The 13,113-nt window shown below is 40.5% G+C and overlaps 1 protein-coding gene across 7 annotated transcripts in view; it reads right to left on the bottom strand.

Annotated features, from left to right (window-relative positions):
• The window catches only part of dlg3 (discs, large homolog 3), a gene marked incomplete at its 5' end in the record, with an annotated part of 71,596 nt that overhangs the window by 14,551 nt on the left and 43,932 nt on the right, over positions 1–13,113 (bottom strand). For 3 of the 7 annotated variants that reach the window (XM_079480417.1, XM_079480418.1, XM_079480419.1), the window contains 5 exons: positions 22–178; positions 9,395–9,569; positions 10,973–11,117; positions 12,478–12,614; positions 12,922–13,091. In XM_079480417.1, the coding sequence (XP_079336543.1) occupies positions 22–178; positions 9,395–9,569; positions 10,973–11,117; positions 12,478–12,614; positions 12,922–13,091 (784 nt within the window). Of the gene's footprint in view, positions 1–21; positions 216–1,516; positions 1,703–8,367; positions 8,515–9,383; positions 9,572–10,968; positions 11,118–12,477; positions 12,615–12,921; positions 13,092–13,113 lie in introns of those variants that run through there. The other 4 variants (XM_079480414.1, XM_079480415.1, XM_079480416.1 and 1 more) reach the window with 4 other exon arrangements.

The raw sequence follows: 13,113 nt of genomic DNA, 5'->3' as shown, positions 1-13,113 counted from the left end.
AGGTTGCGGGACGTTACTGACCGACAGGATGCGGTCTCCTCTCCTCAGCTCTCCGCTCAGGTCGGCTGGCCCACCTGCCAAGATGAAAGACACGAAGATGCCCTCCCCGTCCTCACCGCCGACAATGTTGAAACCCAAACCGGTGGAACCTTTGTGAAGCAGGATCTTCCGCGGCTCCCTGTCGAGCAGAAAGACAGCGTCAGGATCGCCATGGACTGGGAATGCCACAGTGGAGGGGAATGAAAGTTAGAAACATGTGTGCAGTATATACAGGGGTACAGTGTAAAACCACGTCCGGTGTTGTGTGGGGTTGTTTGAGTGCTTCAGTTTAACCAAACTTAAAAAAAACAGTAAAAGGAATTAATAAAGAAAGAATAAGACTTGGGATCCGTAGATGTGTTTCATTGCCAGGACACAACTTATTTTTAGATTTTTAGTAAAAAATATTTTATATTTTATATTAAAATAATTAAAAACAAAATAAAATGTACAAACAAAATTTAAATTTTTAAAAGTCAGGATGCAATTGCTTAAAACTGTTAAAAATAATGCAATTTCTTACAAAACCTCATCTATGTTAGATACCATCTTGATGGCATATTTGATCAATAAAATACATTTTCAACAGCAATGTTTAAAAAAAGATTGAAAAACTGATTAAAAAAACAATGACATAATGTTGACCCAGCACTGGTCTGACAGAGCGAGCGAGCGAGCAACAGCTCTATCAACTGGTCCAAAACTGTCCCTCATAGCCCATTCTGAAGAGGATGAAACGACAATGGTGTGTCAGTTTAGCCAGATGGCAAATTATTGTTCATTTGTTCTTCCTCCGTCAAATGTTCTGCACAATTTCATTTATAGACAGTGGAAGTCTAGATGAACAGATCCATGAGATGACACAATGCTCCTATCACGACTAGAGGATCCTGGCATACTTTCATCCGCCACAAAGATTTCTTGCAAAATTGAGCGCTAACACATACACACAGACATCTAACACGCTTTCTCACTCAGGGTTGAACACACATTCACACATCGAGCTCGTTCCTGCCTCGTGCTTGACCACTCGGCTGCAGTGCTGTTTGAGTGGCTGTGATTCATCGGCAGGCAGAGAAGCATTCCAGACTGCCCAGAGCTGGCACACCAGCGGCCACTTCACTACATTCAGAGAAAACCAATTCCTAAACATACAGCAGAGCCTGTTCCTAAACATGCACACTATGTAACGTGCACATTTTCACCACTGCTGTATTCATATTTCTTATCAAAATCCTCTGGACATGAGCCATTCCTTCTCCATTGCCCATGGCAGAGTATTATGATGCTGAAAACAGCACTTTTGAAGCATTTATAGAACAAATACAACCACAGCAAACAAACTAAGATGCCTTGTTCTTCTAGCGTGCATTCCATAACTGCCAACATACGCAGGTATGGCAGTCCTACACAAATCCTGCCGTCCAAGAGGGAGCAGCCATCAGATACAACTCCTCACTTAAACTCAAATCATTACCTGTTCATGAAGCTGATGCTTGCCCTGCCTCTTCTCTCTAGATTGGACCTCATCATTGGCAAGGAAGATGAAATGTTCACTGTGAACATGGTTAGTTATTCGGCAGGGATACTGGACTATGTTATCCCAGGGTTCGGCTATGGAAGAGTGTTATTCCAAGACTCTGTATCTCTCCAAACTTGTGGTGAAGTGCTGTATGTGTATATGTGTGCATGTAGGGGAGTGATGGGAAACAGGACCACATTGTCACACAGTCCCCTCAGCAGGAACAGGGCAAGACTTAACTGTTACCTAGCCTTAATAGGTTACAGTGCTGCTTTAGGTTTTCTGAATGAAATGGCATCCAAATACATATCAACTTAAGACTTTTAAGCAGGGGTCTGCAACAGGGGAACTGCATCATACAAAAATGTAAAAAGAAAATACAATTTTTAAAACAAAAATACAGTAAAAAATAACACTAAGAAGCTAAAGTTCGACTACATTGTCGAACTAGTCTACTTGTCCATGGCTCATAATTGTTTTTTAATGTAGATATAAGTTAAGTAGTGTGCACAACAAAAATATGTTTTAAGAATTTGCATCACAAAGTATGACATAAATTCATGCTGTATTATATTTATATTATATGCCAGGCTTAAAGTGGCTGTGAAATCAAAATGTAAAACCAAACAGTTCTTGGCCACCATTGACTACAATAGTTGGAAAAAATGCTTAATAACCTTATTTGTTCTGTTGAACTCAAAAGAAGATATTTTGAAGAATGTAGGAAAGCAAACAGTTCTGCGGCACTTTTGATATCATTGTCCTTTTTCCTACTGTGGTAGTCAATGGTTTATTCTTCCAAATATCATTCTCTGTGTTCATCAGAACAAAGAAATGTATACAGATTTGGAACAACTCAAAGGGGAAGACAGAATTTTTTGGGGGCCGAACTGTCTTTTACTTAAGATATCTTTTACTTAAGAATATAGACAAAGCATTTAGAAGATATAAGCATTCAAACTAAGTCTTTCACTTCTGCCAATATGCATCGACAATTTTTATGACATCATTCTGCATTTCATCGTCTCATCAAACTTCAGGCTGTAAGATAAACTAAACGCTATTGGCTATTTTAAAAGGGAAAGAACCCCTCAATACGTCCCACCCCAACTTCCTGTCTTAGTGGAATTACGTCAGCTCATCACACAAAGCTGTGGATATCAAGTTTTTTCTGCGAGTCTTGAAAATGCAACAGTTAAATGTACACAATATGACAGAGAGGTTCCTTTCTCAATCTCTCCACCCACCAAAGGGTCCTGAAAAGGTGTAAGACCCCCTTTGTAACCCAAAATATCAAGTTTCCTCAGGAGAGTAACTAGTTAGCATTTGTCACTCGACCTCCTGATAAGGCACCCTATTCCCAAAAAGATTGTAGCGATTAGAAATGAGAGGTAGTAGTCTAATGTATCTTTATTAACCTTTATTTATTTTATGTTTCTCTCTCTAGTAGCCTCAGTGTGATGTGCTCCTTTCTAAATTTCCTGACCTCATTGCAGTCTGGCCACAAAGCTCAGAAGTTTCCAGTGATGCAATGGCCCAGTGCACTTTGTCTGCCCCCCGTTCTGCTGGAAGTAATTGGCTCTGGTTGGGTGATTATTAGTGACACAGTGAATGCTCCCCTTCAGAAACATACAGGAACATAAAGTAATTCTCCATGGAAAACATTTTCTCACTGGCAGGATCACAGTCTGATGGCTGCTGTAGGCAGATCTCTCCTACTTCCGGGAGTGTTTTCAAAGCTAAATACCGTCACTCTCTCCCACAGAACGCACGACTTGTGTCTCATTTGACTTTATGCCAAGAAACAGAATATTTCCACCCTCTCCGAGCAGCCAAGAATAAACCAAGTATGTCAACAGTTTACAATCAGGTGTGTCACTTGCTGTCCCAAGGTACTGTTAACTCAAATAAATAAATAATAAATGAAATGAGTGACTTATAGACTATTGTAACATATAGTTTTAATTTACCCTGTTAAAAAAACAGCACATGCTGGTTAGGTAGGTTTTGAAGCTGGTCATGTGCTTAAACCAGCACATGACCAGCTTAAACCAGTAAATGACCAGCTTAAACAAGCAAATAACCAGCTTAAACCAGCACAAACCCGCTACCATGCTTCAAAACCTACGTTACCAGCATATGCATTTTTTTCAACAGGGTAATTTAATACAATTCATATAGAATAAATGTTGGATTCACTTTAAGATAAATTAAATCTCAAATAAATTGTTATATTATAACCAAACACAGACAGGAAGTTAACTTCAGGCTAGCGCATACATCCGATGAAACCGTCTATAGTTAAACGTTACATTTACACACAAGGAAGCCAGAACCTCCTGCTCCCTTATACTGGAAAACTGAATAATTTGGGGAATTAGGCTTGAAATTGTCCCAAGAAAGGCTCTTACAATGCGAATAACATTACTTGAAATCTCACCAATAATGTAATCCCCTGAATGGAAAAACAAACATGAGTCACGTAAGGAATGGTTTTTTAAAAACCATAAGCAAACAGAAGCTGAGGTCACGAATAGGCTGATTCTCTTGAAATTTGAGACACTCGTGAGTGTGTGAACACATCTTAAAGCCTGTTCGGGTTTGTGTGTCTATGATCACATGAGCGTGCGAGCAGATTGTCATCAGCCTGTTAGACTGGCGGCCCTTCTTCAACATGGCTGATAATGTTCTGTGATCTGAGGGTGGGTGGGAGATCTCCTCCAAACCTTGATCTGTGATGTGTTCAGCTGGTAGAGAAGTCGGGGGGCGTTACTGGGTCAGATGGTGGGATCTAAATGTGTTTGCGACCGCCGTGCTAGCATGGGGAAGCACATATGGGCAGAGGGCCTATCTGAGTCTCCCCTGTGACTCACACAGACATATAGTCTTCCTGGAGTGAACTGTCACTGTACGCTAACACAAAATATACAGTATATGGCTGTAAAATACTTTTATTAGCCTCTAGGGAGACCTGCAGGGTGATGGGAATATGACTCAGAGTTAGATGACAGCTGCGTTTGGGTGCAAAGTGGGTTAACATAACACTATTTATATACTTTGGTAGGTGTTTATAGAAGTGTAGGTTTTAATATGGTGTCTCGTGCTGTATGTACGATTGTGTGTGTGAGTGTATGTTTGGGCTATGTGTCAAAGGGAGTGTGTGTTCATGTCAGCACATTATGACAGACTGTCTAAGTGCATCTGTATGTGTGATGGGCATTGGCATTGGCAAAGCACACTGAGTGTGTGTGTGTATGTGTGGACGGCTTTCCCCCCCATTCAAATGAATCATGACAGTTTTAGCAATGTGCGCCGCTACTCATTTGTAGGCTGACTGTAGAATCAGCCTCTCACATCCCAATACATTTATGGTAAGAGAACAGCACGTCTATATTTACATAACTGCGACATAAGCCAAAACATTCCAGTGTGGGAAGGTTCAGGGTGTATTTATATGTGTGAGGATAATAAATCCTTAGATGACCATTTCAATCTTTGTCACACAGCAAAAGTACCAAGCAGGAGTTTACTGTATTTCATCTGATAAACAAAAGTACACATACAGCTACAGTTGTTCTGTGGTCACCGATAAGTGAAAGTTCAGGTGGTTTTGTAACTGCTGTGGACATGATCAAGCAAGCACATTCATTCTGGACATAAAACTGGACAAGTTTTATTTTGTAAAACCTCATTCTCCACAACTACACGATTTACTGACTGTACTGGATTACTTTTAACTAAGCATTGGGTCGAAGAGCCAAACCAAACCGTCGGGTTATAAAATAACCTATGCTGTGTTGTTTAACCCAAAACGCTGTTTTTAAACAATTTTTTTGGGTTAACTTAACTCAAAAGTTTGTCCTTTTTTGAAGGGTTTTTATATAGTGCTTTTTACAATGTTGCATTGTTTCAAAGCAGCTTTACTTGAAAGTGTGGTGCAACATCACAAAACCGAAAAGGTTCATGGGAAATATAAATACTTTGATGTGGAGCTATTTAAAATAAGCAGACAAAAATAAGTATAAATAAATATTGGAAGTTACATAAAATGAAGTATAAATACAAAATATTCTTTCTGTTTACCTTCAAAAATATTTAGTTTTTTTCATACATGATACAGATAGTAATAGTATATTATTTTATCAAAATTTAATCTAACCGGTACTTACATGTGCAAATAATTTGAACGCCAGAGAATCCTATGTGGTTGCTAAAGAGTGGATTTTAACACATTTAAATGTGGTTGGGTGCACTACAAAGTGCACTCTTAAACGCAGTGTAGGAAATCCTATCCATAAAAAATTTGTTGTCATGCTGGTTGGAAGTCTCTTAACATCCTGATAGCAATCAATGATTAAAGCGAAACATTGGTATTTTTATAATTATATATCGTCTGTGAAAGGCGTAGGGTCAAAAAATGTTGGACCAATTACTGCCCTCGGTCCGAGGCCAATGATACGTCATGTACATTATTAGTCAGCTTATTTTGCATCCCATTGCGCACCCTGTTCACGCAGACATCATACGTCATCAGCGCTCATGTGCGATGTCCAGGCAGCGGGACAACGGCGGAAAGAGAGCAGGTACCTGGAGATGTTCGTTATTGTAGTAATGTAATTCACTTTGTACTCAACTTTGTTCTCACTGGTGAATGTGACAGGACTTCACTGGAACCGATCCAACAGCTTCTGGTCTGTGCGCGCGCTCATGTGTTTTGGAGGAGGCGTGGCTTTGGATGGTGATTCGCGAGAGGGAGGGATAGTATGATTGCACTGCTAGCAGGCAAACGTTAGCATTTTCCAAACGATCTACTCTGCCTTAGGTTAGGGATACTGCTAGCATCCCTGTCATCTCTAGGAATCTCAAACTCTCATTGAGGCATAACAGCCTGTCTAGAAGACATCTCAGCTTGGATGAAAGAGCATCACCGCCAGCTGAACCCGGCCAAAAGAGAACTACTCGTGTTTCCGGCACACCCCACAGTGCAACACGATCTCACCTTGCAACTTGGCAATATCACAATCGCTCCTTACAAAACTGCCAGGAACCTCTGAGTCATATTTGATGAACAGCTGTCCTTCAATGAACGCAAAGACAATGCGGTCATGCCGATATGCCTTATCCAACATTAGAAAGGTTAGACCCTACATCACTGAGCATGCGGCACAACTCCTTGTCCAGGCCCTGGTGACCTCTAGCTGTGGCCTGGTGGTCAGAGAGTTAGGCTTGCGATCAGAAGGTTGCCGATTTGAATCTCAGTGCCAGCAGGTTCAGCAGGTCATGACTGTAGTGAGCAAGGCACCTTACCCCGATTGCTCTGCAGTAATGTGCCACTGTAAAAAAACTTCTTGTAAGATAAAAGCGTCTGCCAAATGAATAAATGTAATGTAAGTTGCTAATGCTTGCCTACAGGGCTTTCACTGGATCTGCGTCTTGTATTGCCTTCTCATAAGGGCATTAAATCGCTTTCCCGCTCATTCTCCTTTCACAACTCCTTCCTGGTTGAACCACATCTCTCACAACCTTCAAAAAACAACTTAAAACCCATCTCTTCTGTGAATACTTGACAGACAAATGAAAATAAAAATGTAACGTACACCTTCTCTTAACAGGTAGTGGGCTTGCTTTTGATGAAACTAGTCACTTTGTATGAGCACCTATTGTATTATTGCTCCTGTATGACATCGCTTATTGCTCCCTGAACTCTTTGAAAGTCGTTTTGGATAAAAGCGTCTGCTAAATGACTAAATATAAATGTAAAGGTATTAAGCGGCATCTAGTGGTGAGGTTGCAAATTGAAACCAACGGCTTACTCCACCTCTCTCCCACATCCTTTTCGCAACATATTTACAAAATGCGCTCTGTAGAGCAGTTTGTCCGTTCAGGGCTACTGTAGAAACAATATGGTGAATTCCATGTGAGAGTTGTATGTCGTGAGAAATAGCTTCTATGCTTCATTATGTAAAGTCTTCTTAAGTCGCTCTGAACACATAGTTATGTATATTGTATTGCATTTCTGTCATTAGATCCTCCTCCTGGACCCCAGTTTCTACAGCACTGTGGTCCCTAGATACGCGAGTCCCTCCCTAAATTGTGACCGTTTTACTTAAATTTAACCACAAATTAACCATGGATCTGCACCATAGTTTTCCTATGTATTGAATCCACACAAAAAAACCTAGTTACTACACGTTTACTTTAATAAATGGTTAATGTAAAATTAATATAATACCAATAGTCTAACTTACTTTAAGTATCAATAATGAGAAATACAGAGCACATAACAGTAAGCACAATGAGTACACAAGGATTAACAAAAAACAGTACACACAGCGAAACATGAACTGGACGATACCCGTCCCCGACAGCCAGTCATAGTACATAACTCAGACTAAGAGAAAACACACAACACAGCATGACATCATATGGGCTGGTAAAGGATGATGGATTTAAGATCACTGAGATTAAAATGAGATAGAGATGGTTAGAATCGCTCATTCTGGAAACTATTTTGACTCCACCTGACTTTAAAGATGGCATCTCAGCAAAAGCTGGTCCAGAACTACACCATGCCTTCCCGACCCTAACTTCACTAGCAATGTGTGCCCATTCTACTATAGTTTTATTACAGGCACATAGCGACCACACATTGCAGAGGGATATACGTCACCTGGGCTGCCTCTGTAGGTTGTAGTGACGTGGGCTGAAGGACGGGGGGCAAGGGGGTAACTATTAGGTTAGCTAGGATAGGGTGGGCTAAACTAAGCTAAGCCAAGCCAGGCAGAGCGAGAAGCGGTGGTTAGTACCTGCCGGTGTACGGGACCAGGCTTTGACACAGAGCAGGCGGGGCGGGGCTGCAGCCCACATCCCCAGACCCCCTGCTGCACAGATGGGGAGAGGGAGGGCTGGTGTCCCCATGAGGTTTGTGGATGGCACTGTAAATGGGCTCGACCCTATTGGGGGTACAGAAATCACACAGTAAATGGGGCAGCTCCGGACACACAGAGACACATGAAGACACGTAAGCCACACACATGCACACAGACAAACACACACATGCAGAGGTGAGGATGCATTCAGCTGGATGGCAACAGAGGGCCGAGTCAGCTCTGGGGCCCGGGCTGAGTCACAGGCTCCGGGGAGTCGATGCTTGGTGAGGGGAAAGCGATCTCATGTCCAGGCAACAGTGGTGATTTGAGAAGGACCGTAACTGTATAACATTTGACACCATACCAGAAGCGTCTCTCTGAGACTTTATTCACTCAGTCGTGTTTCATTTAAGCAATGTTCACAAACACACCACCACAGAGAGGCAGTACACATCTCATAGACGTTCTTTAGCCTACACTCGACACCTACTAAAACCATTTATTGTTGCTATCTTTGCTTGGTTACATCATCGAATGAGAACAGTATCGCCAAAAAACGAAAGCTGAAGAACTGTGGAACAGATTGTGGGAAAACAACGTCTACTTTTCATTAAATATATACGAACATGCAAGTTTTGCTGTATCTTTTGTGCATGAGTGCATTTAAAAAGTGATATCTGAGTGAATGACAGGGTTCCCACACCTTTTAAACAATGTTTGTCTACCATTTCAGTCACTACAAAAGGGAAAATAACTTTATACTGTAGATGACAAATTTTAAGATAATTTAATATCTTAGAACTAAGCATTAATGAAAACATCATGATTTATTAATTCTCAAGACTTTTTCTGGCTTTGAAATCAGAAATTTGTTATGTTTACAGGTTCCATGCGGGAACCCTGAAGTGAAGGACCCAATTGAGTGACCTTGAGTGAACAGATGAGTATAATACAGAAATCTGACCTGGTGAAGTCCTCCTCTCCCAGCATGTGGCGTGGGACCGGCGAGTACCTCGAGGGCGTGACCTGGGGCGGGGGGTACACTGGTTTCTGATCCATGCCTCCCATGTAAGCCATGCTGGAGTTGTGGCCGACGTGGTTGTCCACCATGGTGGGGAAGGCTGGAGGGAGGCCGAGACCAGTAGAGGGAAAAAGGGCAGATGATTTCACCAGGTAGAGAACCAGGTCATTTCTATACAGAGGTAAATGATATTGCAGGTATGCGTGCAGTGTCCAAAATTAACATATACTGCCGTGCCAAATATGTGAAATTATTTGCTTTGGCGAGTGGACACAGAGAACAAAACGCTTGTAACACCATAACTGTTTGTTTTCCTACATTCTTCAAAATATCCAACAGAACAAAGACATTTATACAGAATTTTTTTATAAAGAAATGTATTTCCTACTATAGTTGTCAATGTTGGGCAAGAACTGTTTGGTAACAAGCATTCTTCCAAATATCTTTCTCCGTGTTCATCAGAAAAAAGAAATGTATAAAGATTTGAAATAACTTGAGGGTGAGTGAATAAAGACCGAATTTCCATTTTTGGGTTTACTTTCCCTTTAGGCAAGAGTCATTTCAAATGAATATTTAATATTTGTACATGTTTTTACATTACTTCAACTCATCAAATTGAGCAACCTCAACTTATTTTTACCATCACTGACAAAAAATTTAAATAGCAAGTAAAAACAACTTGTAAACCCAATTTGATTGTAATGTACTCAAACATGTATAGCGGATAAAAAAATCTACAATGGAGGTGGATATAGTCATTATGTATATAATATAATAATGCATTGACAAATAGATCTATTGAAGTAGGAATACAGTTTTGTGAACGATTTACTGCCATTGGCAGGTGTTGCATAAAGTTAATATTGGCCTTTGTGCGAGTGTGTGTTGTGCAGGTGGATTGTGTGAAAGCCTCCACTCTCAGTAGGAGGGAGGGATCGGCGCTTCGATGGGAGCAGCAGAGCACTGTGTGTGGGTGTCTGAAAACAGCGCCCACTGCTTCACCACAGAACTGTTACAAAACTCCACATCACTCCGGCTTACAAGCACTTCACCACTATGTTTTAAGGTTAAGGATAAAATCAGTTTGGTAGTTTCATTTGAATTGGCAGAACACAAATGTCCCTTTCACCTTCATCAATGCAGTTCAATACCACTCTTTGGTAGTGAATGTTTTTTAGTTTAAAGTCCCCGTGAACCGGAAGTTGCAATCGTTTTTACTTCCATATTTTGACGCATTTCCGAGTGAAATGGAATTTCTAATGAGAAGAATATCGGGCGTGGCTTTCGTCTTTCTCTGCGATTTGATTGGATGTATGAAAACAGGAAGTACATTTTCAGATTTTTACTAAAGTTTAGGAGGGACCTCAGATGTTTTAAAGAGAATGACCCACATTGATAAACTATTTACAATAAACATTTAAATATTCAAAGAAAAAATAGTCATTGTAATTTTTTATTTCACTGGGACTTTAAGCCAACACATCCACGGGTGTATGGAGAAGAGCAAAAGAAGGTACGTACTGCTGGAATAGTCTGGCGGGGCATACATGTCATTGAGATGCACTGGTCCAGGCTTGGCCACTTTCAGATAGACCATGTCTGAAGTGTTCTTCAGAGCGGCCACAGCCTCCTCATGACGCACATCCTGAAGTATAATGTTATTCACCTGCGAAGGCAGATGCACACAACCATGTTAGATCGGCTGGATTCTAAAGCGTGACAGAGAAAGTTCACGGCAGTGCATTTAAAGGTGTGGGAAGGAAGTGACTGCGGAGAGGAGGCCGGATGGCCCCACACTCGGCGACGACTTTCCATTCTCCTGCTCTCAGTTGTCCGGTCACAAAAGGAAGGGCGAAAGGGAGGGGAAGCTGAAAAGGCACGATGTGTTTTCCTTTGTAAACATTAACATAAACAGACATTTCATCACTGGCAAACAACAATTGATACCTTGTGACTACACATATAGTGTCTCAAAAAGCTTAACTGAAGCAACCAAACCTTTAAAATATGCATAAATGTTAATGCATTATGTAACAAATTATATGTAAATCAACACTGCAAGAACTTTCCACAAAATGAACTTCCCCTTTCTTAGCCATTGGGCTTTAACCAGCTAATGTCAATATGATTTAGGGAATTATGTTCATATCATCACTGTCGTTCTGATACCTCGGATGGTCAAATTCGCCGTTCTTCAGGAAATGGAAAAACACTGTACTTTTTAAATGATTAAATACTGTGTTGTCAAATTTGACAAGCACTTTTAAATATTTTTTATTTTACACAAGTATACTAGTATATTATCCACAGGTGTAGTTCATAACATGAACAACAAGCATGTTACACTCGCAACAAGAACATATGAATACTCTACAAAATCTATGAATTCTTAACATTATTTCTATTGTTTTATCATTTCAAAACAAAGTTCTTTATAAGTGTTTTTTTTTAAAGGCGTGTTTATGGTATTGTTCCTTAAAATACTGTATCTGACACTTGCTTTGATAGAGTATTCTGTAATCTAATATCTTAAACTATTTACTTTGTCCAAAAAAGTAAAATGCCTGAGAAATTAGAGATCATAATTGTATTCACCATTCTCATTATCGTTTCGAAAAGGCCCATTCTACATGTTTTCAGCCATGCAGCCTTGATTAATGTCTCGATATTTAATAATGACATTTATGACCATGTCACAGCGTTCTCAATTGCTTTTCGCTCGTGGCCACACAAGCTGCTCTTTATCACAGCTGTGTCCTTTGAGTCTGCACCAGCTTCAGATCAATCATACTGTACACTGGCCAAAAAACGCTCATATGTTAACAGATATACATTGTGAGATATACATCTATAATATGACACAGCAGCTTACATCAGTGTCTATGGTCACAGACCCAGACTGAAGGTATATTTGTTGCATGCAACCATGTTGCCTTTGTGGACTTTATTTATCTACCTTATTTTCTATTTGTTCTACTGTGTGTATAATAAGGTACACATGTGTATGTGCGTAGGTGAGATCTTACAGCCAGCAGGCGATCCCCTGTCTGCAGACGTCCATCCTTTTGTGCTGCTCCGCCCTCAATGATCTTTGTGATGTAGATGCTGTTGTCTCCTGGGATGTGCTGGTTGCCTATTCCTCCCGCAATACTGAAACCAAGACCTTGAGTTGAAAGAGGAAAAAGGATATTAATGAAATGAAAAGCTGAAATTCAACAAGGACTGGAATGGGACTTTAATCTATTGTTGTATAAATCATGCATTGTGTTTGAATGGAGTCAGATCTGAATGTGAGTTTGTTAAAACCAACATTACAATGATATCGTTTTATTTTTCAATAAAATCCAAATGGCGTATAAAAAAGGTCAATAGGATCATGACTTTCATGGTGACTTTAACCTTTTATATTTCAAAACACTTGTTTATTTTCAAATGTAAACAGGTATAGACAGCGGTCTGGTTCCTCTTACCTTTAGGCCCTTTGAGTAGGTTGACCTCCAAAATGGTCTCAGGAGGAGCCTGTCTCCTGCGTACCAGCAACCTGACCACCGGACCGGCCTCTTTCAAAGCCTCTACTGCCTTACTGTGCACAACCTCTGACACATCCACATCATTCACCCGCAGAACGCAGTCATTTACCCTGAGACACAAAAAGAGCAGAG

Source organism: Barbatula barbatula (genome assembly GCF_947034865.1).
Source record: "Barbatula barbatula genome assembly, chromosome: 18".
Lineage (NCBI taxonomy): Eukaryota > Metazoa > Chordata > Actinopteri > Cypriniformes > Nemacheilidae > Barbatula > Barbatula barbatula.
This window is presented reverse-complemented; position numbering and strand designations above follow the sequence as displayed.